Here is a 24,726-nt window from a genome sequence, read left to right on the forward strand (position 1 = left end):
TTTCAAAGAAAACATAGAAAAATAGATGTATAACCTCAGAATGGGCAGATCTTTTAAACAGTACACACACCAAAAAATGCTAATTATAAAGAAAAAAATGGACAAATTGGCCTACATTAAAATGGAGAATTTATTTGTTAAAAGACTCCATTAAGATAATAAAATGTCAACCTACAAAAAGATATTGCCGTAGATATAGTAGAAAGTCTTCTGTCAAAAATCTGTGAAGAACTTGTACAAATCAACAATTACAGATAATCCAGAAGGAAAAAAATGAATGGCTGTTGTACTATAAAATACCCTAATGTACAATAAACATGAACTCACTGTGATTCACCAGCAGAATTTGGCTGCTAAAAATGTCTATTACATCTTCTATTGCATTAATAAATAAATTCACAACAAAAGAGCAAATCATTCCACAAATCTCTTTACTGAGAAGAGTTTGAATATTATATAATTTTTTGCGCAGTCTTTATTGTTGGAAATTCTGTTTACTGAGAATTCTTCCTCATAACAAGCTAAGATAATGCATCTCTGTATTTTTATTCTTTGTTCCTAGGTCTCTTCACTAGAACCTAACAGTGTAGTCTTTGATTACTCCTTGGTATGATAGCTCTGTGAGTATTACAAAGTACAGAGGCCACATTTCTATATTTTCTCTTCTCTAAACTAACATCCCAGTTCTTCTAGCTGATTTCCAGATCCCTCACCAGCCTGGCTCTTTAGGTTTTGTTTTTTGTTCTTAAGCATTATGCTTAAAATGTGCATGATGCAAAGTAGAAAGCAGCCATCAGTGAACTTTTTTTCGGTAAGACTGTATGCTGAGTTAGTGCTGCATTGGGCGAGAGTTGGACTATACAGCCTCTGAAGTCACACTGAAAACCGAGTCTCTGAGCCTGGGAAAGTTCATTTGGTTTCATTTGGCAATTCTGATTACTCAGAAATGATGTGGGAGTCCTATAATTCACCAGCCCTTCAGGGAATTACCAAAACTGTACTTAAAATCTGAATACTTAACAGCCAGTGTTCCCAAAATTAGGTGTGGCACATTCTGCTCCAAGAGGATTCTTGTCATTTCCACTCTTTCTTCCACTTCCTGGGGGTATGATCTCAACTCTTAAGGTTCCCTTGTTAATTCAGTATGCTTTATGGATTGCCTTCATCATAGCCAATTCCTTGTCACTCCTCCATAACCACCCATAGTGCATTTTGGATCAGAACTTCAAGACACCTGACCTTAATTATGAAACTTGTTTTTCATTCAAACAATGTGTAAACTTTTCCACTAGTTGGTTCCTTTTAAGGGGCAGAGGCTTGGGTCTTCATCTTATAACCCCACAATCTGTCAGAGTGACTAGCCATATATGTCTGATGGAATGTATCAAACGCAGATTCTTCCATGTAGTCAACTTCTGAATATTTGTGGTTGGGTTGGGGAGGAATGGGTATATAGAATTGTGCTGTCCACTCCCAGCATCAGTTTGGCTACTGATTGTGTCCTTTGTGTCCTCTCTGAGAGAACCCATGGTATGGGAGAACATATTCACCAGTGATGCATCTGAAAGGGAATTAATTTTTAAAATGTATAAAGAACTTATATAACTTGACATCACAAAGACAAGCAATCCAATTAAAAAATGGGCAAAGGACCTGAATAGATACCTTTCCAAAGAGGATAAACAGGTGACCAATAGACATACGAAAAAAAAATACTTAACATCACTACTCATCACAGAGATGCAAATTAAAACTTCAGTGAGATATCACCTCACACCTGTCAAAGTGGCTACCATCAATAAAACAACAAATAACAAATGCAGGCAAGGGAACTGTTGTGCACTGTTGGTGGGATTGTGGGCTGGTGCAGCCAGTGTAGAAAGCAGTATGGAGTTTCCTCCAAAAGTTAAAAATGGAACTGCTTTGAATTTTACCAAACATCCAAAGAAGAACTAACACCTATTCTTCTCAAACTATTTCAAAAAATTCAAGAAGAGGGAACACTCACAGACTCTTTTTATGAGCCCAGTATTATCCTAACCCCCAAACCAGGTAAAGACACAACAAAGAAAGAAAACTACAGCCCAGTATCTCTGATGAACATAGACACTAAAATCCTCAACAAAATATTAGCAAACGGGATCCAGCAATACATTAAAAAGATCATACACCATGTTCAAGTGGGATTTATTCCAGGATGGAATACAAAGATGCTACAATATTCACAAATCGATAAATGTGATACATCACAAACACAATGAAAGACAAAAACACATGGTCCTATCAATAGATGGAGAAAAAGCATTTCATAAAATCCAGCACACGTTCATGATAAAAACACTCAGCAAAGTAAGAGTAAAGGGAGTATACCTCAACATAATAAAAACTACATATGAATAACCTACAACTACCATCATACTCAAGTGGCAAAAACTAAAAGTGTTTTCCTTAGAATTAGGAATAAGACAAGGGAATCTGCTTTCACCACTCTCACTCAACATAGTACTGGAGGTCTTAGCCACAGCGATTAGACAAGAAAAAATAAAGGGCATCCAAATTAGAAAGGAGTAAGTAAAACTGTCATTATTTGCAGATGACATTGACAGTGAACATAGAAAACTTTATAGTCTTCACCAAAATACTACTCAACCTAATAAGTGAATTTAGCAACATAGTGGGATACCAAGTCAGTATTCTGAAACCAATGGCATTTCTTTATACCAGCAATGAACCATTAGAAAGAGAAACTAAGAAAAAAAACCCATTTACTATAGCAACAACAACAAAAAATAAAGTACCTCAGAATAAATTTAACTGTGGAGGTAAAAGAACTGTAAAACTATAGAACACTGAAGAAAGAAGTTGAGGAAGATACAACTATATGGAAGCATACACCTTGTTCATGGATTGGAAGAATGACATCATTAAAATGTCCATACTATTCAAATCATTCTATAGATTTAATGTAATTCCTATTAAAATACCAATAGCATATTCTACAAATCTAGAACTAATATTTCAAAAATGTATATGGAACCTAAAAAGACCAATATTGAGAAAGAAGAACAAAGTAAGAGGGATCACAATACCTGGAATCAAACTATACTAGAAAACCACTGTAATCAAAATAGTCTTGTACTAGCATAAGAACAGACATGTGGATTTATGGAGCAGAATTGAGAGCCCATAAATAAACCCACATCTCTGTAGTCAATTCATTCTGTCAGAGGGAGCAAGAGCATACAATGGAATAAAAATAGCCTGTTCAATAAATAGTGTTGGGAGAATTGGAGTGGTACATGCAAAAAAAAAATGAAACTAGACCACCAACTTATACCATAGACCAGAATGAACTCTAAATATAGGTCATGATACCATAAAAGTCCTAATGGAAAACATAAGCAGTAAAATTTTAGATATCCCACATAGCATTGTTTTTGCCAATATATGTCCTAGGGCAAGGGAAATAAAGATAAAAGTAAACAAATGGGACTATATCAAATTAAGAAGCTTTTGCACAACTGAAGAAACCATCATCAAAATGAAAAGGGAACCAACTGTATGGAAGAACTTATTTGCCAATGATACATCAGACAAGGGTTTAGTCTCAAAAATATGTAAAGAATTCATATGACTCAATGCCAGGAACACAAACCATCCAATTTAAAAATGGGCAAAGTTCGATTCCCAGTCAGGGCACATGCCTGGGTTGCAGGCCACGGACCCCAGCAACTGCACATTGATGTTTCTCTCTCTCTCTCTCTCTTTCTCTCTCTCTTTCTCCCTCCCTTCCCTCTCTAAAAATAAATAAATAAAATATTTTTTAAAAAATAAAAATGGGCAAAGGACCTGAATAGACAGTTCTCCAAAGAGGACATACACATGGCTCATAGATATATGAAAAAATACTCAATATCACTACCTATCAGAGATATGTAAATTAACACCATAATGAGGAGTAACTTCACACCTGTCAGAATGACGATCATTAATAAAACAAATAAGTGCTTGCAAGGGTATGGAGAAAAGAGAACCCTAGTGTGCTGTTGGCAGGAATGCAAACTGGTATAGCCATTGTGAAAAACAGTGTGGAATTTCCTCAAAAAAATTAAAAATGTAACTGCTTTTTGACCCAGCAATTCCACTGCCAAGAATATACCCTAAGAATCCTAAAACACCAAAAAATTTCTGCACCCCTATGTTCATAGCAGTACTATATACAATAGCCAAGTGTTAGAAACAGCCTAAGTGCCCATCAGTAGAAATGGAATAAAAAACTGTGGTACACTTACACAATGTAATACTTATGCAGCAGAAAGAAAAAAGAAGGAACTCCTACCCTTAGTGACAGCATGGATGGAACTGGAGAATATTATGCTAAGTGAAATAAGCCAGTCAGTGAAAGACAAATACCATATGACCTCACTTATAAGAGGAATCTAATGAATAAAATAAACTAACAACCAAAACAGAACCAGAGACATGGAAACATGGAAAAGACTGATAGCTGCCAGGGGGGTTAAAGGGAATGTCAGAAAGAAGAGGAAGGGATTAGTCAAAGAACATGTATGAATGACCCATGGACATGGACAGTGGTGTGGGGATAGACTGGAGGTGAGGGTAGAGGAGGGCAACAGGGGAAAAATTGGGGTAACTGTAATACAATAAATGAATAAAGAGTAAAATAACATAAGGTTCACAGAAAATTATTTTTTACTATAATGGGTTTCTTTTTATAATTTTTACAAGATTAATAAATAAATATTTAACATAACAAGAATGAGCCTTGGCTGGTGTGGCTCAGTGGATTGAGCTCCAGCCTGTGAACTAAAAAGTCGTCAGTTTGATTACCAGTCCCCAGTCAGGGCATGTGCCTAGGTTGTGGGCCAGGTCCCCAGTTGGGGGTGTGCGAGAGGTGACCAGTTGATATTTCTCCCACACATCGATGTTTCCCTGTCTTTCTCCCTCCCTTCCCCCCTCTCTGAAAATAAATAAATAAATAATTTAAAATTTTTAAAAATAAAATAAAGTAAATGCAACTGCTTTTTGACCTTGTAATTCCCCTTCTGAGAATATATTCTAAGGATCCCAAAACACCAATTTGAAAGAATATATGTACCCTTATGTTCATAGCACCATTATTTGCAATAGCCAGGATCTGGAAACAGCCCCAACTGCCCATCAGTAGGTGAGTGGATAGATAACAGAGGACTTACAAAAGAAACTACATCACCACATCAAAGCTGGTAGGAAGTCCAGAGGCATGAAAGAGCTGGCTGGGCTCCCGTGGATGGCAGCTGAAGTTCTGGTATATTTCAGTAGCTGGTGGCTTTTCCCCCCCAAGAACTGTGGGGTCTTAACCCGAAGCTGAGCTCACCAGCCTAGACCACCAGAACCAGGAAAGGAACCCAAATAACATCAGCCTGTGAAAAGCAGAAGAATTAATGTCCACCAGGGAGAGGGGGCTAGAGACACAGGGAGACTATTCAAAGGCCAGTGTACAAAATATTATTTCTAGCCACTTACCCTTGACTCTGGCAAAGGGAGGACAGAGTGAATGAGAGCCACATGAGGAGAACCTAGGGTTGGTGGCTCTGGGGAGAGAGGTGAAGGGTCAGCTGCCAGGATCCCTGTGCTGAATTATTCCCCATACTGCAGAAGCCATCTTTCTTGGGCGGAACACTCCTCTTTATGTGGCATCAGCCTAGGGGGAAGCAATAGCCACACCCAAACGAATCCCTCTCACCCCACCCTACGGAGCTTAAGCCTGGCTGCTGAGGAGCACAGTTGGAGGCTCTTTTAGTGACTAAGTTGTTAGCATGCAGGCAGACACGCACCCCTGGGAGTTTTAAGACTTTAACTGACCCTTCCCTGGGCCTGGTGTTGGTAAAAGTGGGCCTTGGTGCACAGCTTGGTTCTTTCTCCATGTACTCTGGGCCCAGCAGAAGGAGCTACATTCTGAGCATTACTATCAGCTCCAAAGAGGTTGCCCAGGGCCAGTCACAGGTAGTGTCTGATGTAGGTGTTCACTAGAGTCTTTACAGATATACCTAAATCATAGAAACAAACACAAATAGGCAGCCAAAATGGGGAGACAGAAACGACAGACCCCAAATAAAAGAACAAGAGAGTTCTCCAGAAAAAGAGCTAAATGAAATGGAGGCGAGCAACTTATCAGATAGTTTAGAGTAATGATTATAAAGATGTTCAGCATGAAAAAAGACCAGACAGAAATAAAGAATGCAGTATAATGAAATAAATAATACACAGGAAGGAATAAACAGTAGGTTAGATGAAGCAGAGCATCGAATCAGTGGTTTGGAGGACAAAGTAGGAAAAAAACACCCAGGCAGAGCAGCAAAAAGAAAACAGAATTTTTTAAAATGAGGATATAATGGACCTTTGGGTTAACGTGAAGAGCAGCAATATCCACATCATGGTAATACCAGAAACAGAAGACAGTGATTAAGGGATTGAGAACCTATTTGAAGAAATAATGACTGAAAACTTCCCTAACCTGGTGATGGAAAAAAGACACACAAGTCCAGGAAGCACAGAGAGTCCCAAACAAGGTGAACTCAAAGATGCCTACACCAAGACAAATCATAATTAAAATGGCAAAGCTTAAAGACAAGGAAAGAATTTTAAAAGCCACAAGAGAAAATCAGGTAGTTACCTACAAGGGAGTTCTCCCATACGACTGTCAGCTGATTTCTCAACAGAAACATTTCAGGCCAGAAGCAAGGAACTACAACCAAAGCTACTTTAACCTAGGAAAGGGTGTCATTTAAAATTTAAGGGGAAATAAAGAGCTTCCCAGACAAGAGAAAGGTAAAGGAGTTTCTTACCACCAAACCAGTATTGTAATAACTGTTAAAGAACCTGCTTTAAGAAGAAGGAAAAAGGGAAAAGAAGTCAGAGGAAAATAGTTAAAAATAAATGGCAATAAATACATAACTATCAATAACCACTTTAAATGTAAATGGCTTATATGCTCTGATTAAGAGACACAGGGTAGCTGAGTGGATAGGAAACAAGATAAACAAGATACACTGTCTTCAAGAGACCACTTCAGAACAAAGGATACACACAGACCAAAAGTAAATGGATAGAAAAGGATATTTCATGAAAATGGAAAGGGAAAAAAAAGCTAGGGTAGCAATGCTTAAATCTGACAAAGTAGACTTTAAAACCAAGGCTATAGTAAGAGACAAAGAAGGACACTACACAATGATAAAAGGAACAGTCCACCAAGAGAATATAACCCTAGTAAACATTTATGCACCCAACATAGCATCACCTAAATATGTAAAGTAAATCTTGGTAGACATAAAGGGACAGATTGACAGAAATACAGGTATAGTAGAGGATATTAATACATTGACTTACATGGATAGATCTTCCAGAGAGAAAACCAACAAGGAAACAGTGGCCTTAAATGATACACTAGAACACATGGATTTAATTGATATCTTCACAGCATTTCATCTCAAAGCAAAAGAATATACATTCTCTTCAAGAAGAACTAACACCTGTCCTCCTCAAACAATTCCAAAAGATTCAAGAGAAGGGAAGACTTTCAAGCTCATTTTATGAGGCCAGCATTATCCTAATTCCAAAGCTAGATAAAGACAGCACACAAAAAGAAAATTATAGGCTAATATCCCTGATTAATATTGATGCTAAAATCCTCAACAAAATATTAGCAAACTGAATATAGCAGGACATCAACAAGATCATACACTATAATCAGTTGGGAATTATTCCAGGAGTGGAAGGTTGGTATAATATTTGCAAATTAATAAATGTGATATACCACATAAACAAAATGAAATATGAAAACTACATAATCATATCAATAGATACAAAAAAAGCATTTGATAAAATCTAGCACCCATTTATGATTTTAAAACAATCCAACTCTCAGCAAAGTGGGAATAGAAAGAACATACCTAAATATAATAAAGACCATGTGTGACAAACCCACTACCATCACCATAGTTAGTGGGCAAAACTACAAGTGTTCCCCTTAAGACTGGGAACAAGATGGGGATATTCACTTTCACCTCTCTCCTTCAACATAGTACTGGACATCCTGGCCATAGCAGTCAAACAAGAAGAAGAAATAAAACTATCATTATTTGCATGGCATGGTATTGTGCATAGAGAACCCCAAAGATTCCACTAAGTAACTACTAGAATTGATCAATGAATTCAGTAAAATAGCAGGATACAAAATTAATATCCATAAACCAATTGCATTTTTATATGTCAGTATTGAACTATCAAAAAGGGAAACTAAGAAAACAGTCCCATTCACAATTGCTTTAAAAAGAATGAAATATCTAGGAATAAATTTAAGGAGGTAAAAGACCTGTACTTTGGAAAATTATAAGACATTGAAGAAAGAAATTGAATAAGATAAGTGGAACCATATACTGTGTTCACATATAGGAAGAATTAACATAATTAAAATGTCCATACTACCCAAAGCAATCTATAGACTTAATGCAATTCCTATTAAGATTCTAATGACATATCTCACAGAACTAGAACAAATATTTTAAAAATTTATATGAAACTACAGAAGACCCCCGAATAGTGGTAGAGGGATCAAGCAAAAAAGGACTCATGGACATGGACAACAGTAAGGTGATTGCAAGGGGGGGGGGCAGGGGGATGTGGAAGAGGCTATAAGAAAAATAAATGGTAATAGAACAAATACAATAAAAGCTACTTAAAAAATAAATGGGTGGATGAAAAAGCTGTGGTATATTTACACAATGGAATACTACATGGCTATTAAAAAGGACGAAATCTTACCTTTTGGACCTGGAGATTATTATGCTAAGTGAAATAAGCCAGTCAGAGAAAGACAAATACCATATGATCTCATTCACTTATATGTGGAATCTAATGACCAAAAGTTAGTGTGAAAAACAAAATAGAAACCGGCTTGGACAGATGAAACAGACTGACAGCTGTCAGAGGGATGTGATAAGGGGGAGCCTGGATGAAAGAAGGTGATGGAATTAGGCAGAGGAGGGGAATGGAGACATCTGTAACAGTGTCAGCCATAAAAAAAAAGATAAAAGAATGTAGGGAAAAATTATCTTTTGAAGAGCTCTATTTATAGACTAATAACTAACATTTGTTTGTATTTTTGGAAATTAGGAAAGCAGTGGAGAATTGGAACTTACTGTTGCATCATGTAATTGGTAGGGAATAAGGTGAATCATTTTTTTAAATTCTGAGAAAATGTGTTACAGTAATTATTACCTCAGTAATTATTGCCTCAGATAGTTTATGCATCTTACACAACCAGGTCAAATAATTTCTTGGACTTAAGTATTTTACTCTTTCCTGAACTTGTTTTAAACACTCTACAAATTGGCCAAAATCACCTGTCATTTCTTGAGCAGCTCTCAGTTTCCAGTCAGAAAAAAACTGTGGTTAATATAAATTATATAAGTCTAGCTACTTTAAGCACAGGAAATACTTATTTAGAAAACATGTGTCTGATGGCATGATATACATATCTATGTATCTTCCAATAGTATGTTGCTGTTCTATTAGACTTAGAGTTCTTAGCCTGTAGTTCAGTAACTCCAAGAATAGAAGGATAATCAGTGAATATGGACAGGGAAGAAAATTTCATTTTTATCTTTACCAACCTCGAAGTGAAATTTACATTGTCCTTCCATTTGAATGAGAGAAGCAAAACACTCTTTAATAGTACCTATGATTTTTGTAACCAACAGAACAGAGATTTTTATAGCATGATAGAGTTGTTGCAGAGATCTTAAACTATCATTTATGCTTTAAACTTGCCATTGGAAGTCTGCTTCTAGATCTTATTTGATGTGTTAAAAAATTATATATACCATGATGGATTTTTTCCTCTACATTTTTATGATAACATACCAATATACTTCATAATACTATGTATTGTGTTTTGTGAGTTTAAACACATGCTTTTGAAAAGACTGCCAAAGGGGCCTATGGTGTGTCAAAACCCATACACAAATAAAATCCCACTGCTTGAATATCCAGTAAATTCTTTGTAATATTTTCTTTATTGGCATTGCAAGGAAAATTAGATGTAAGTTAATTTATATATATCTAATAGTCCTTAAACTGTGTTCAGCTGACTTTCATGTTAAAATTGTGAATGTACTTAACAGAAACAAAGTAGCCAGAAGTTTTTGTTGTCAATGTAGACTTAAAGTAATTTTGAATAAATAAAAGATGAATTTCTTCTAAATCTCACACTGAGTACACATCATTATATTTCAGGAAAATTCAAACTTGTAAGTCATTAAGAAAGAATGAGTTCCCAATAAATGAAAGATGAAGTAAAGTGTACATAGTTTTCAAAATCTCATTTGAATAGATCAAGTATTATTTTAAAAACAAGCTATTAACTTTCCATTACAGAAGAAACTTTTACTTTGTAATGTTTTTAGCTTATATTAGTTTTCATTATTAACTATTGTTACAACAATAAGGTTTTTTTTAATTAGTTTTTATTCTCTCTGATTTGACTATCCTTTGTGAAAGGAAGTTTAGGAATTTTAATAGACACAGGAAAGTAAATTTTAAAAACTTATTTTGTAAAAAATTGTTTTGTTTATTTATTTTTAGAGAAAGGAAAGGAGGGAGAAAGAGAGGGAGAGGAACATCAGTGTGTGGTTGCCTCTCATGTGGCCCCCACTGGAGACCTGACCTTCAACCCAGGCATGTGCCCTGACTGGGAATTGAACTGGCGACCCTTTGGTTTGCAGCCCATGCTCAATCCACTGAGCCACACCGGCCAGGGCTCTAAAAATTTATTTTTTAAACCATCCACTTAAGGGGTAGCCTCCACACAGATAATTATATGTATTATATTTGAAAGCCATACTTTATTAAAAAGAGAGCTAATATTGATTTCATACTTTATTCCCTTTTCCACCTTAACAATACATTGTTAGAAAAGACTTCCTTACTAGTATATTTGAGTGAAAAATATAACATACCTTAAATTGTTTCTTAGCTTTAGATATTTTACTCATTGTTTGAAATAATGTTTCAGGTAAGGGAATTTGGCAGATAGAAAAGGCTTAGTGCATATTTCAGCTAATCATTAGTAGTTATTACATTGTGATAAATGGCAAACCATTGATACAGCTTTTTTTTTAACTCTATGGTATTTGTTTAAACATTAATGTAGTCTTCTAATTCAGTTCTGCCAATAATATGAGACATGATTTTATTTAATTGAAGAGAAGAAACTGTTTAATAATAGTTGCCACATTTTGTATGGAGATCACCTTATAAAATGAAGCATATTTTTCCAGAGAAGCAATAGAGTAGTTGGGGGTGATATTTCTGATCAAAGTTTGGCATTAACTCAGTTCTTCTCATGGTGGGTCATAACAGCAAAGAGGCAAAATTACAAAGCTTTCCAATAATTTAAAGTCCTAAATTGTGATCCAAGTTCCTAAAGGAGGTGGGGGTCATAAATGTACTGTACAATTGATTTTTATGAAGTGTCCCAAGGCAGTACTTTCTTAATGATTTACTTCTGATTTTTGATATCTTACAAACTTAATTCATTTGATTAATAAAGTAATACCCGCAAACCATAGAAGTAGGCTGTTCTTTATTTTTTCCTAGTAATCTCTCTGCTAATCATTCTGACTTGGCATTTTCTCTTCAATCTCTGCCATCCTTTTTTGTCCAGCAGGGTTTCTGATCCATTTTGATGAGGCATGGGGATAGATATGTGTCAAAATTGCAAATGCACAATCATTTTAATAGTTTTGTGAGGTCAGATTCCAAGAGTAAAAGTAGAGTCCAAAACTCCAACATACCACCTTGACTCTTAACAAGCAATCTTAGTTGTAAAGGATATATCCTTAAAAAGTTACAATTTTTTATTTTTACTTCATTTGTATAATTTCCAAATTAAAATTCTTTGTGTAGAACATATGACTTCATGGGGAAAATGTGAGGCAAATAGATCACATTAAATTAACCTCTTTTCATAGATCTGCATTTCTGTGAGTTGTCATTAACTGAACATGTGCTTCATCAGTAATAGCCAGTAAGTGCTTAAGACATATGCTATAATAATTCTAATGAGATCAAAATTATATACCTAATTATTAAAGTATTTTCTAATAACTACCTTTATTATTACAAGAATTATTTTATTTATGTAAAGGTTCATGGGTGCCAAATTTAGAGTTGTAAGATTTCTATGAGTTAGCTTATGTGGCATGTATAAAAATGATTAAATATTAGTTCATATGTCTCCAAGGTTCCTTTAATTATGCACCACATCAGAAGATAATTTTGAGCTTCCGTGTATGTGTGGAGTTTTTTAAATTAATAAACTATATATTTTTATACAATCACAAACTAATAACTTGTATAGCATACAATTATAATGAAGTTCATATAACCTCAGGACCTTTAAATATTTGGGGTAACTTGTCAGATTTAATTACATTGTTATTTTTACCTTGGAACAGAGAAAAAGAGTTAGCTTTTCCATTGTCATTGTTTATTTGTGCCACCATCTTTGATATTAACATCAAACTGTAATCCCTGCAGAAATCTTATTAAGCAACATGTCTGTTTGTCAGGGACTGTGTAGTTTAAAACTATATGATATTTGTAGATTCACTTTATTGAACATACTGAAATTCCAGTGTTTTAAAAAGCAAATGAATCAGAACACTGCTGTTAATTGTCAGTACTGTGAGACATCTGTTTTCCCTCTAGAGGTAGCCCATACCATTCCTGATACTTGACCACTTGACTTTTGAACTGCAGATGTAGTCCCAGTAGGAATTCTTACGTATTTCTGGGAAGAGTATAAATTGGCATGATGACTTCAGAGAATAGTGAGGTAATACCTATAAAGTTGAAAGTCTACATCCTTTTAACCAACAGTTCCTTTTCTTTGTGTCTGTCCTGAAGAAACTCTTAATGTGTGCGTACAAGACTTGTGCAAGGATATTTGTTTCAGCGTTCTTCATGATAACAAAAAAAATACAAACAATCTAACTATTTTTCAGTAGGGGTATACATCAACTGTGATTTTATTTGTATAAGGGGACATTTTAGAACTGTAAAAATGAATGAATGTGTATCTCAAAAACACAATATTGTATAAAATGCAAATTTCAAAGGATAGATACCATGTAATATCGTCTGTTTAAATGTATTAAACATAAACAGTGATGTATGTTTAAATTAATATATAAATTAAAAGTTTCAAAATATACATGATAATCATATACACCAACTCTATGATAATGATTACTTTGGGATCTAGGGTGAGATTTGAGCTGTGTCTATACCATTTTCATTTCTGAAAGAGAAAAGGAGACAGGGAGAAATATTCATTCTGAAGCAAATATGGCAAAACATAATTCTCACTGGTGGGAGTATGTATAATACTGTTGGCTATATAGATATCCATTCTTTCGACTATTTTTAATGTTTCTTGATGAAAAGAAAGCATTTAGTAAAATACATACTATTAAATGCCCTAAATTAGAATTTAACTGTTATACTGGCTGGAATGATAAATAAACTTTTAAAATTTTATTTATTGGATTTTATCTTCTTTGTTCTAATTTTCTCTATACTTCCAAGCCCCAGTATAATTACTGTGAGTGGTCTAGAAGTTGAATTCTGTCAACAAATGAGGGTTTTTATATAAAGGTATTTTCTTTTATAGGAAAAACGTCAGAGAGAGGCTCATTTTCACTGTACAGCAGAGACACTGGATTACCAGGCTGTCAAGTAAGTTTAAAAAAATTTATAAAAGTGGAGATAATTTTTTAACACATAAAGGCTTTTATAGAGGAGGTAGAAATTTATTCAATTTATTTAACCATTATTTGTGCCTTTAATTTGTGACTGTGTTGGGTTTTTAGCAATTAAACATATTTTCTTGTGTTCCCACTGCTTAAAGTGGTTTCCCTTTTGCAATTCACCAGTCTTTATCATCACAGATTTTAAAAACTAACATTCATCTTGGCTGAGTGGCTCAGTTGATTGGAGCATCATCTCATACACTAAAAGATTGTGGGTTCTATTCCTGGTCAGGACACACACCTAGGATGTACATTCATTCCCCAGCAGGGGTGCATGTGGAATGCAAATCATTGATGTGCCTCTCTCTCCTCCTTCCCCTTCCTTGCTATCTAAAATCAATAAATATATCCTCGGGTGCAGTATTAAAAAAAAATAAAATTAGCATTCATTTTAATTGGAAGCAGAGTAGCAGTTATCTTCCTACCTCTTTCCAAAATACTCATCATTTTCAAAAATATTTTTGCATATTTCCTCATTAAAAAACAGTTGCTATTGCATTATATAAAGAGCATACAGTTGCTTTGTATAGCTTGAATATCCTGTAATGTTGAACTTATTAATGTTGGAAATATTGTTGTTTGAGTCCTACATCTAATAAAATTTTTAGCTTTCAATGGTCTCTTTACTTGGAAACTTTATTTCAGTTTTTCCACTTTCCCTAGTATGTTGCTTATCTAGTAATGGTCATCTTCTCTGCCTTTCCCTCCATAAGGAGGTACTTAGAGGAGGTACAAAGAGAAGATACTGTAAGTTCACTGCAGATTTCCATCAGAATCAAGCCCAAAAGAATACAAAAGTAGGATATAGTAAATTTGTTTTTTGCTGCCTGCACCCAGGCCCACCCTAATTTCAGACATGGGCATGTGAGCCACTTTTCACTGTAATACAGTATTGTCATAACAATACTACTCCATTTAATAACATATCCCATAATTCTGCCATTCAGAGTCAGAGGAAGATCTAAGTTCAAATCTCATCTCTACAAGTTGGAATCTCTGGTCGTGAGAAAAGTCATTTAACAGTAAATACCATCTCTGCATTGATTTCCTCATTTGAAAAATATAATTAGCATTTTTTTAGGTCTATATTGTCTATACTTTGTAGGTCTCTGAAGATTAAACTTCCATATACTTGTGAAAACATTTTATAAAATGAGTACTTTTCAAAGTTTTTAGTTCATATAACCAATGAAAACAAAAGCTACTAGAGCCCTTCATATTATTTTTAATAAACCAAAAAGTTTGACAGCCACTGGGTCTAACATTCACACTATCACTAAACTTGAGAATAAACTACTGTAAGCTCTTTAAAACCACAGCTGCTTCTAATAAATCATAGTTATTGCCTATATTAACAATTTTTCACTTTCTAATATTCTCTTGGCAAACGTATTGCTATTTAGTTAAAATCAATGGTAAGCTTTGTTTATATAATTCATCAGTTTTGCTAAGATGACTCTTAACAGTTTTTGCCAGGATTGATGTATGTTTATACCAGATTTAATTCTCATATCAAAAAAAACATTTATTTTAAATGTACATGCATAGTGCTATAATAATACTTTATTACCATTTATTAAATACTGAAAGATCTCTTAATATGAACACATTTAATACTTTTAATAATCCCATTTTGCAGATAGTAAGTAGTATTCTTCAGAGGTATTAAGTAATTTACTTACGACCATACACCTAGTAAGTGGTAAACCTTCTAAACTCTTGTTTGATATTTTTAACAATGATGTAACTATGCTTCACCATAAGAATCCCTCAGATTTTTAGTCTGTCACCTTACCATCCTTCCATTTGAACATGTTTGGTCAAGGAAGGGCCTGGGAATTTATGTTTTTAACAAGTACCCCAGGAGATCTAATTCACATGGACTGGAGAGTATGCTTTAAGAAAGCCAGTTCCTCTATATGGAGTATGAAAAAAGAAGAAAGTATAAGATTACTATTTTAAAAATTGTTTATAACATGTTGCAGAGATCAGGCAGGCCTCTGGAAAAGAAAAAATAAGATTACTAGAATGTATGAAATACAAAATAATATTGCTGTGTACAAGAAGATTTAAAGGTATTAAAGTGAGAGAAAGATTTGTTTATGAAGAATTTATAAAAGCAATCCATGCACCCCAAAGAAGCCCAAAATTCAGCACAGAGGAATGAAAATTATACTGCAGCAAGAACACATACCCTCATTGAAGACTGGAGGACTCTTAAAACAGGTAAAGGGATTCCTCACTGTGAAAGAAACAGTGGTTTTGCTATGTACTATTATCACTTGGCTCTGGCTATGCTGCAGTATATAGGAGAAATTGTGATGGATGGCACCAGCTGATTTGAGGCCTAAGCAATAAGCTCAGAAAATTCAAGAGTTAAAAGAGATGTATCACTTCCATTCAAAGAAATACCAGTATTCCAAATGGTATTTATTATAATGGGTCAGAGAAAAAAAATACACACTGAAACTACTAATTGGTTGCTGCCATTTTGTCTCAGCTTTTTACAAGTGACATAAAAATCTTAACCACACAATGATGATACAAGGAAATATAAATAGCAGCTAAAAAATTATATCCAAACACCACTTTGCAACCATTTTTTTTTCCAACGGAATCCCTCCAAGGAACATTAACTCTGCTATTAATGTACATAAAATGCTGCTGACATACTACAAAATTCAGGCTAATTTAATAATGCCTGATGGGCCTTACTTCATGTTAAGATGATGTAATAATATGTTGCTAAATGAGTCTCCTCATATTACCTTCACAGCAATCACATAACTGATGAGCCATTAGAAGGAAACTGGTGTAGCAGTATTACTGGAAACACTGATATATCATTCTGCAATTGAATTTTTTTAAACTGATTCAACACAGAGCACAGAAGCCAGAATCTTTATTAACAATAGGTGTAATACTTTAAAAATTTCTATCATGAGGTAAAAAATCCTTTTAGCATTACAGCAGCTTCTCATTGGGACCTCTTAGGGATTCAAGTAGTTTGTATACGTTTTTTCTGAAAGTGTTCAAACCTGGAAGAGGAAGGATCTTGTTTTTTTTCTAACATATTTAAGTTTCATCAGAATTTGGATAGTATCCCCTTGAGAAAATGATAGTTAATTTTAAAAACCCAGTTAACAGTTATTTGGAAATTTACTCACACCGTTTGTTTGTTTACCATCCTCTTTTTTTTATAGCCAGTCTCTTATGCAGACATTTGATAATGATAAAATAATGAGTCAATAATACATCAAGAAGATAGAACAATAATAAATGTTCTAAATAAATACCTAATAACGAGCTTAAAAATAAATAAAAGTAAAAGTTGATAGAATTAAAGAGAAATAAATCCACAATTGTAAAAATTTGAATAACTCTCTTAGCAATTGACAGAATACCTAGACAAAAACTTAGTAAAGATATAGAACTAAGTGAACCATCAACTACCTTGACCTAATTGATAGAACTCTATTCCCAACAACTGAAGAAGATAAATTCTTCTCAAGTGCAGTTGAATGTAACCTGTCAATATATTGTAAAACTAGTGTCAGTATGTTGAAAGGTTTTGAAATCACAAAAATTAAATGAGAAGTCATTAAGATGTTAAGAATAACACCCAAAATTTGGAAATTTAAAAACCCATGTCTAAGTGACCCGTGGTTCTAAAAAGAAGTCACAAGGGAATTTAGAAGATAATTTTAACTGAATTATAATAAAATATATAACAAAGTTTGTTGGTGCATCTGAGGCAGTGCCCAGAAGAAAAGTTAAAGCTTTAAATGGTTGTATTTGGAAAGACCTTCTACAGTGTATGATCTGAGGTTCTCGCCTAAGAAGTTAGAAACACAAAAAGAAACACAAAGGAAGTAGAGAGGAGGAAATAATAAAAATAAAAGCAGAAGTCAGTGTAATATTATACAAATAAAAGGAAAAACTAATGAAGCCAAAATTTGATTGTTTGAAAAGACCCTCAAAATTAATAACTCCTAACTGGATTGATTAAAACAAAAGAGGGGGGGAAACAGCACGAATTACCAGTACTGTAATGGAAGAGAAGTAGAGCACTATAAATTGTATACACATTGAAAAGATGATAAGAAAATATTGTTGAATTAAGTTGAATAACTTAATTCAGTGAATTTGACAACTTAAGTGAAATAAACAAATCTCTTGAAAAATGCTTACCAACAGGGAACAAGATAAAACAAAGTCTGAATAGCCTTTTATTCGTCAATGAAAGTAAATTTATCTCACAAACTTTCCCACAAAGAAAACTTGACGGTCATATGGTTTCATTGGTGAATTCTTTCAAATGCTTAGGGAAAAAAATAACAATCTTATACAAACTATTTTTGTAGGAGGAGGGAACACTTTGTAGCTCATTTTTTGAGAGGAGCAACAACCTGATCCTCAAACTGCACATCCAGTTTGTACCAGAAATGAAAGTTTGGCTTAACATTAGAAAATCAATCAATTCAGTTTACCATACTAACAGAATTAAGAAGAAAAACCATATGAATTCTTCAATACAAAAGATATTTGACAAATTCAAATACTCATGATAATAAAACTAGTCAACAAACTAAGCACAGGAAACAGCTTCCTTAGCTTGATAAAAGACATTCATGAAAGATCAGTAGCTAAGAGTTTACTTAATGTTGAAAGACTAATAGTTTTCCCCGTAATGTCAGGAACAAGGTGAGAATTTCTATTCTCATCACTTGAGTTTTATGTCGTGGCCAGTGTAATAAGGCAAGAAAAAGAAGGCATAAAAATTGGAAAGGAATAAATTAAGCTGAATTTGCAGAAGACATGTTTGTGTACATGGAAATCCTAAGGAATTATCAAAAACAAAACTTCTGAAACTGATAAATAGTTCTAGCCAGTCACAGGATACAAAGCCAATCTAAAAACTGCAAACTGTATCTCTGTACACTACCAATAAATGATTATAAAATGAAATTAACAAAATCATACCATTTATAGTCAAAAACAAAATACTGAAATGTAAATTTAATAAAAAATTATAAGATAAAATATAGTAGTCTCCCCATTACTACAGGGGGATATATTATAGGACATGCATTGGATGCCTGAAACTGCAGATAGTACTAAACATTGTATATACTATGTTTTTTCCTATACATACTTTCAGTACTGTTTCATTTGTAAATTAGGCACAGTAAGAGATTAACAACAATAATAATAAAGTAGAATAATTATAATAATATACTGTAATAAAAATTATGTGAATGTGGTTTTTTCTCAAAATACAGTAGTCTCCCCCCCGCCCCACAATGTGCATTTTGTGGCTTCAGTTACCTTGGTCAATTGTAATCTGAAAATACTAAATGGAAATTAAGAAAAATAAACAATTCACAAATTTTAAGTTGTGTGCCATTTTGAGTAGCATGATGAAATCCTGTGCTGACCTGCTCTGCCCCACGCAGGTTGTGAATCATCCCTTTGTCCAGTGTATCTCTACTGTATATGCCACCCACCCATTATTTACTTAGTAGCCCTTTTGTTTACCAGATTTTGTTCAAGTAATCCGTATTTTATGTAATAATGGCCCCAACAGGTAAGAATAGTGATGCTAACATTTCCAGATATGCCAAAGCCAAGCCATAAAATGCTTTCTTTAAGTGGAAAGGTATGTATGTAAAGGTAAAAACATAATATATAAAGGGTTTGGTATTATCCACTGTTTCAGGCACTTACTGGGGCTCTTGGAACCCCTGAGACTCTTGGAACATATTTCCTGAGATAAAAGGGGAGTAATGTATCTTACCATATTGTATTCAGTTCTCTTTATGTGAGATGATGCCTATGCGATGAGATGAAGTGAAATGATTGACAGTAGGCATTGTGACATAGTGTTAGGCTATTGTTGACCTTCTGATGATGCACAACAAGCAACTTTGTGGTTGCTTTATGATCAGCATGAGATTTCATTATGCTACTTAGAACAGTGCACAATCTGAAATTTATGAATTATTTCTGGAATTTTCCATTTCACATTTTTTGGACTGTGGTTGACCATGGATTACTGAAACTGCAGAAAGTAAAACCACAAGTAAGGGAGGACTCTGTAATGCTGAGAGACATTAAGATCTAAATAGATATGCAATGTTCATGAAGTGGAAGATTCAGTATCATTTAGGTCTTAATTCTATTGGGCTGTAGATTTAACGCAGTCCCAATTAGAATTCCATCAGATTCTTGTAGTAGACATTAACAAGGTTATTTAAAAGTTTATTTGAAAAGGCACAGGATTAAGATCCAAAATAGTTTTAAAAGGGGGAAAGAACTTATTTTAGCTGACTTCAATATTTACTACAAGGCAGTACAAATCAAGACTGTGGTATTCCTATAAAGATTGACAAATAGTTCATGGAACAGAATAGAGTCCATAAAGGGATCCACACATACAGTAAATGATGTTTGATAAGAGCACACCAGCAATTTAGTGAGAAAGGAAACACTTCTTTAATCTATGGTGCTGAAACAACTGTGTATCAATATTTAAAAAAAAAACTCAATCCTACCTTACATCATACCCACACATAAATTTGAGATAGCTCGTGTACTTAAAATGAAAACTAAAATAATAAAGTTGCTAGGGGGAAAAATATGTGACTGGTTTTTTTTTTCACTTCAGGATAAATAAAAATGTCTTAGGACATAGAAAGCATAACACATAAAAGGAAACTTGATAAGTTGACCTTAAAATTTAAAACTTGCATTCATCAAAAAAGACTGTCAAGAAAACAAAAAGAGCTGTGTCTGGTGTAGCTCAGTGGCTTGAGTGCCAGCCTGAGAACCAAAGGCTCACAGGTTTGATTCCCAATCAGGACACATGCCTGGGTTGTGGGCCAGGTCCCTGGTACAGGGTGTGTGAGAGGCAACCACACAATGATGTTTCTCTCCCTCTCTTTCTTCCTCCCTCCCCCTCTATCTAAGATAGATAGATAGATAGATAGATAGATAGATAGATAGATAGATAGATAGATGGAAAACAAAAAGAGAAATCACAGTGCAGGAGAAGGTATTCACAACACATACATATAAGAGAAAGGACTTACATAATGATCCCTGACAACTAAATAATAAAAAACAAGCAATGCAGTTTTTTAATTGGGTAAAACTCTTGAGCAGAAAGAACTTCACAAAAGAAGATACACAAATGGACAATCCACATATAAAAATAAGCTCCACATTATTAGCTCTCACACACATGAAAATTAAAACCACAGTGACGTACCAGTATGTACCTACCAGGATAGCTAAAATAAAAATGACACATTGTTCGTGGGACTGTAAAATGGAATATTGACTTAAAGAAACTGTTGGTCAGTTTCTTATAAAGTTAAATATGCATGCACCCCGTGATTCAGCAGTTTTACTCCTAGGTACTTATCCAAGAGAAGTTTAAACATTGTTCATAAAAAGCTTTAATCAAAACTGTTTATAGCAGCTTTATTCATTATAGCCTAAAACTGAAAACAACTAAGGTGTTCCTCAACAGGAGAGTGGATAAATGACCTGTATTATGTTCAAACATTGAATGTATTCGGCAATAAAATGGAATGATTTAATTATCTCAGTAACATTATGCTGAATGAAAGAGGACAAATTTCAAAAATACTGTGTGACTCCCTTTATATAAACATTTATAATAGGGAAGACTGTCATGTGTTGATAAAATTCAAATCAGTGGTTGCTAGTGGGAGGAGGAGTCTATTGTGAAGGAGGGTTCTATCACCTCTGTTTCTGAGGTGATAGAAATGTCTTGTATCTTGATACTTATTCAGAATTGATTGAGTAGTACACTTCAAGTTGTGAACATTTTATTGTGTGTAAAAAATAGCTTAATTTTTTTAAAAAATGAAAAATGCCATTTATAGATCTAAAAAACTTAAAATACTTAGAAGTAAATTTTAACAAAAGACATACAAGACCTCAATGTTGAAAACTACTAAACATTGCTTAGAGAAATTTTTAAAAGACACGAGCAAATGCAGAAATGTACCATGTTTATGAACAGGAAGACAATGTTCTTAAAATGTCAATTCTTCCCAAATTGATCTGTGTATGTTAAATGAAATCCAAAATATAACTGTACCAGGTAGTGTATGTGTGTAAGAATTCACATGCTGATACTTTATTTAGTAAATAAAAAGTACCTAGAATACCCAAAGCAGTCTTGAAAAGTGAAGAGCAAAGTTGGAGAATTTGTTACCTGACTAATATAAATTAAAATCTAGTATAAAGCTAGAGTAATTAAACAGCACAGTACTAGCATATGAAGAACAAGACAAGTAAGTCTAGTTTGTCAGGTTGAAGGCTTTTATTAGGGGACTTACATACAGAAAGCAGTCTAAGGCAGCAAACAAGACAAATGGATCCTTGTACCTCTCACCCCCTCCTAGTCCAAGTAGGACTGTATCTCCTAAGCAGTGCAAATGCATGGATGATCAAAAGAACCAAGTATGGCTGGCTCCGATGCCATAGTTAGGAGATCCAGTCCTCCTCAAGAGAAAGCTAATGAGAAAGCACAGGACAGGAGTCCTGTGATCAGCCCAGAATGCATCTTTACAGATTTCAGAGTGCCAGGGTACGTAGGTTAAAGGTTTAGATTCACCCAGATGTCAAGATATGGATTAGCTTCAAGATGAAGTCTCTTATGTTCCACACATAGTTAATTTGATTTTCAACAGTGTTGGCTGAAGTAGTCCAATGGGTAAAGGAAAGATTTTTGAACAAAGGGTGCAGTAACAAGTGGATATTCATGTGGATGAATGTGAACATCACTTCTTTTCTCACACTAAATACAAAAATTATTCAGATTGATCCCAGACCTAAATGTAAAACTAAAAAAGATTTAAGAAGAAAACATAGGAAAATATCTTCTCAATTGGGGGTAAGCAAAGATTTCTTACACAGAATACCAAAAGAAATAACCACAAAAGAAAAAAAAATAGTAAATTGGAATTCATCAAAATTAAAGATTCCTGCTTATCAAAAGGCATGCATTTGAAAAAAAAAATAAAGACAAACCACAGTCTTGGGAGTCAGTATTTATAGAACATATCTGACAAAGGACCCATATCCAGGATATAGAAGAACTCCTACAACTCTATTATAAGGTTACCTAAGACTTCTACATCCTTTCTCTTTAGGACAAGAAATTTAAGTGCAGTGGATAAACTTACTTCCAGTCCCTTTTATTTATTTATTTTTTAGGGTGATTAATAGCACAATTTTACTAATTATGCCATTATAGTTGTTCTGATTTTTCCCGGTTTATCCCTTCCACCCAGCACCCCCGACTCCATCAGCCAGTCCCTCTACCCATTGTTCATGTCCGTGGGTCATGTGTGTAAGTTCTTTGGCTACTCCATTTCCTATACTGTACTGGACATCCCCATGGCTATTCTGTAACTACCTATTTGTACTTCTTAATCCCCTCAGCTCTTCACCTATTCCCCCATACCTTCTTCCCATATGACGGCCATCAAATTGCTCTCCGTATCCAAGATTCTGTCTCTGTTCATCTTGTTTGCTCAGTTTGTCTTTTAGATCAATTGTTAATAGATATATATTTTGTGTCATTTTATTGTTCCTAGTTTTGATCTTCTTCTTTTTCTTAAATAAGTCCCTTTAACATTTCATATAATAATGTTTGATAATGATGAGTTCCTTTAGTATTTTCTTGTCTGGGAAGTTCTTTACCAGCCCTTAGATTCTAAATGATAGCTCTATTGGGTAAAGCAATCTTGGCTGTAGGTCCCTGCTTTTCATGACTTTGAATATTTCTTGCTAATCCCTTCTAGCCTGCAAAGTTTCTTTTGAGAAATCAGCTGACAGTCTTATTGAAACTCTCCTATAAGTAACTAACTTCTTTTGTCTGATACTTTTAAGATTGTCTCTTTATCTTTAACCTTTGGCATTTTAATTATAATGTGTCTTGGAGTGGGCCTCTTTGCATCCATCTTGTTTGAGATTTTCTGTGCTTCCTGGATTTGCATGAGCATTTCCTTCACCAAGTTAGGGAAGTTTTCTTTCACTATTTTTTCAAATGTATTTTCAATTTCTTGCTCTTTCTCTTCCCCTTCTGGCACCCCTGTGATTCAAATGTTTGACTAGTTTGTCCAAGAGGCTGCTTATACTATCCTCATTTTTTATCATTCTCTTCTTGTTCTGACTGGTTGTTTTTTTCCTTCTTTATGCTTCAAATAATCGATTTGATTCTCGGCTTCATCCAGTCTACTGTTGTTTCCAGGTAAATTGTTCTTTATTTCAGTTAGTGTATCTTCCACTTCTAACTGGATCTTTTTTATGCTGTTGAGGTTCTCACTAAGTTTCTTGAGCTACCTTATAACCAGTGTTTTGAACTCTGCACCTGATAGATTGCTTATCTCCATTTTGTTTAGCTCTTCTTCTGGAGTTTTGATCTGTTTTTCATTTGGGCCATGTTTCTTTGTCTCCTCGTTTTGGCAGCCTCCCTGTGTTTGTTTTTGTGTATTAGGTAGAGCTGCTTTGACTCCATGTCTTGGTATTGTAGCCTAATATAGTAGGTATCCTATAGGGTCCAATGGCACAGCCTACCCTGTCACCCAAGCTGGGTACTCAAGGTGTACCCTTCATGTGGGCTGGGTACACCCTCCTCTTGTGGTTAAACTTTGGTTGCTGTTGGCAGATCAATGGGAGGAATTTACCCAGGCCAGTCAGTTGCAAGAATTGTCCATGGCCACTTACCACTACCCTCCACCCTCTGGCAGATCACCTGTGCAGGGGCAGGGTGGTGGTGCTCCAGCATAGTCTGTTGCTTTCTGCTGGGTAT

General features: G+C 34.5%; 1 protein-coding gene across 5 annotated transcripts in view; it reads left to right on the forward strand.

The window, feature by feature from the left end:
- Positions 1 to 24,726, forward strand: part of TCF12 (transcription factor 12) — a 368,629-nt gene that overhangs the window by 237,293 nt on the left and 106,610 nt on the right. For all 5 annotated transcript variants that reach the window (XM_045822244.1, XM_045822243.1, XM_045822246.1 and 2 more), the window contains one exon: positions 13,736 to 13,800. In XM_045822244.1, the coding sequence (XP_045678200.1) occupies positions 13,736 to 13,800 (65 nt within the window). The remainder of the gene's footprint in view (positions 1 to 13,735; positions 13,801 to 24,726) is intronic.

This window comes from Phyllostomus hastatus, unplaced genomic scaffold, assembly GCF_019186645.2.
Source record: "Phyllostomus hastatus isolate PE091 unplaced genomic scaffold, TTU_PhHast_1.1 phas_scaffold_501, whole genome shotgun sequence".
NCBI lineage: Eukaryota > Metazoa > Chordata > Mammalia > Chiroptera > Phyllostomidae > Phyllostomus > Phyllostomus hastatus.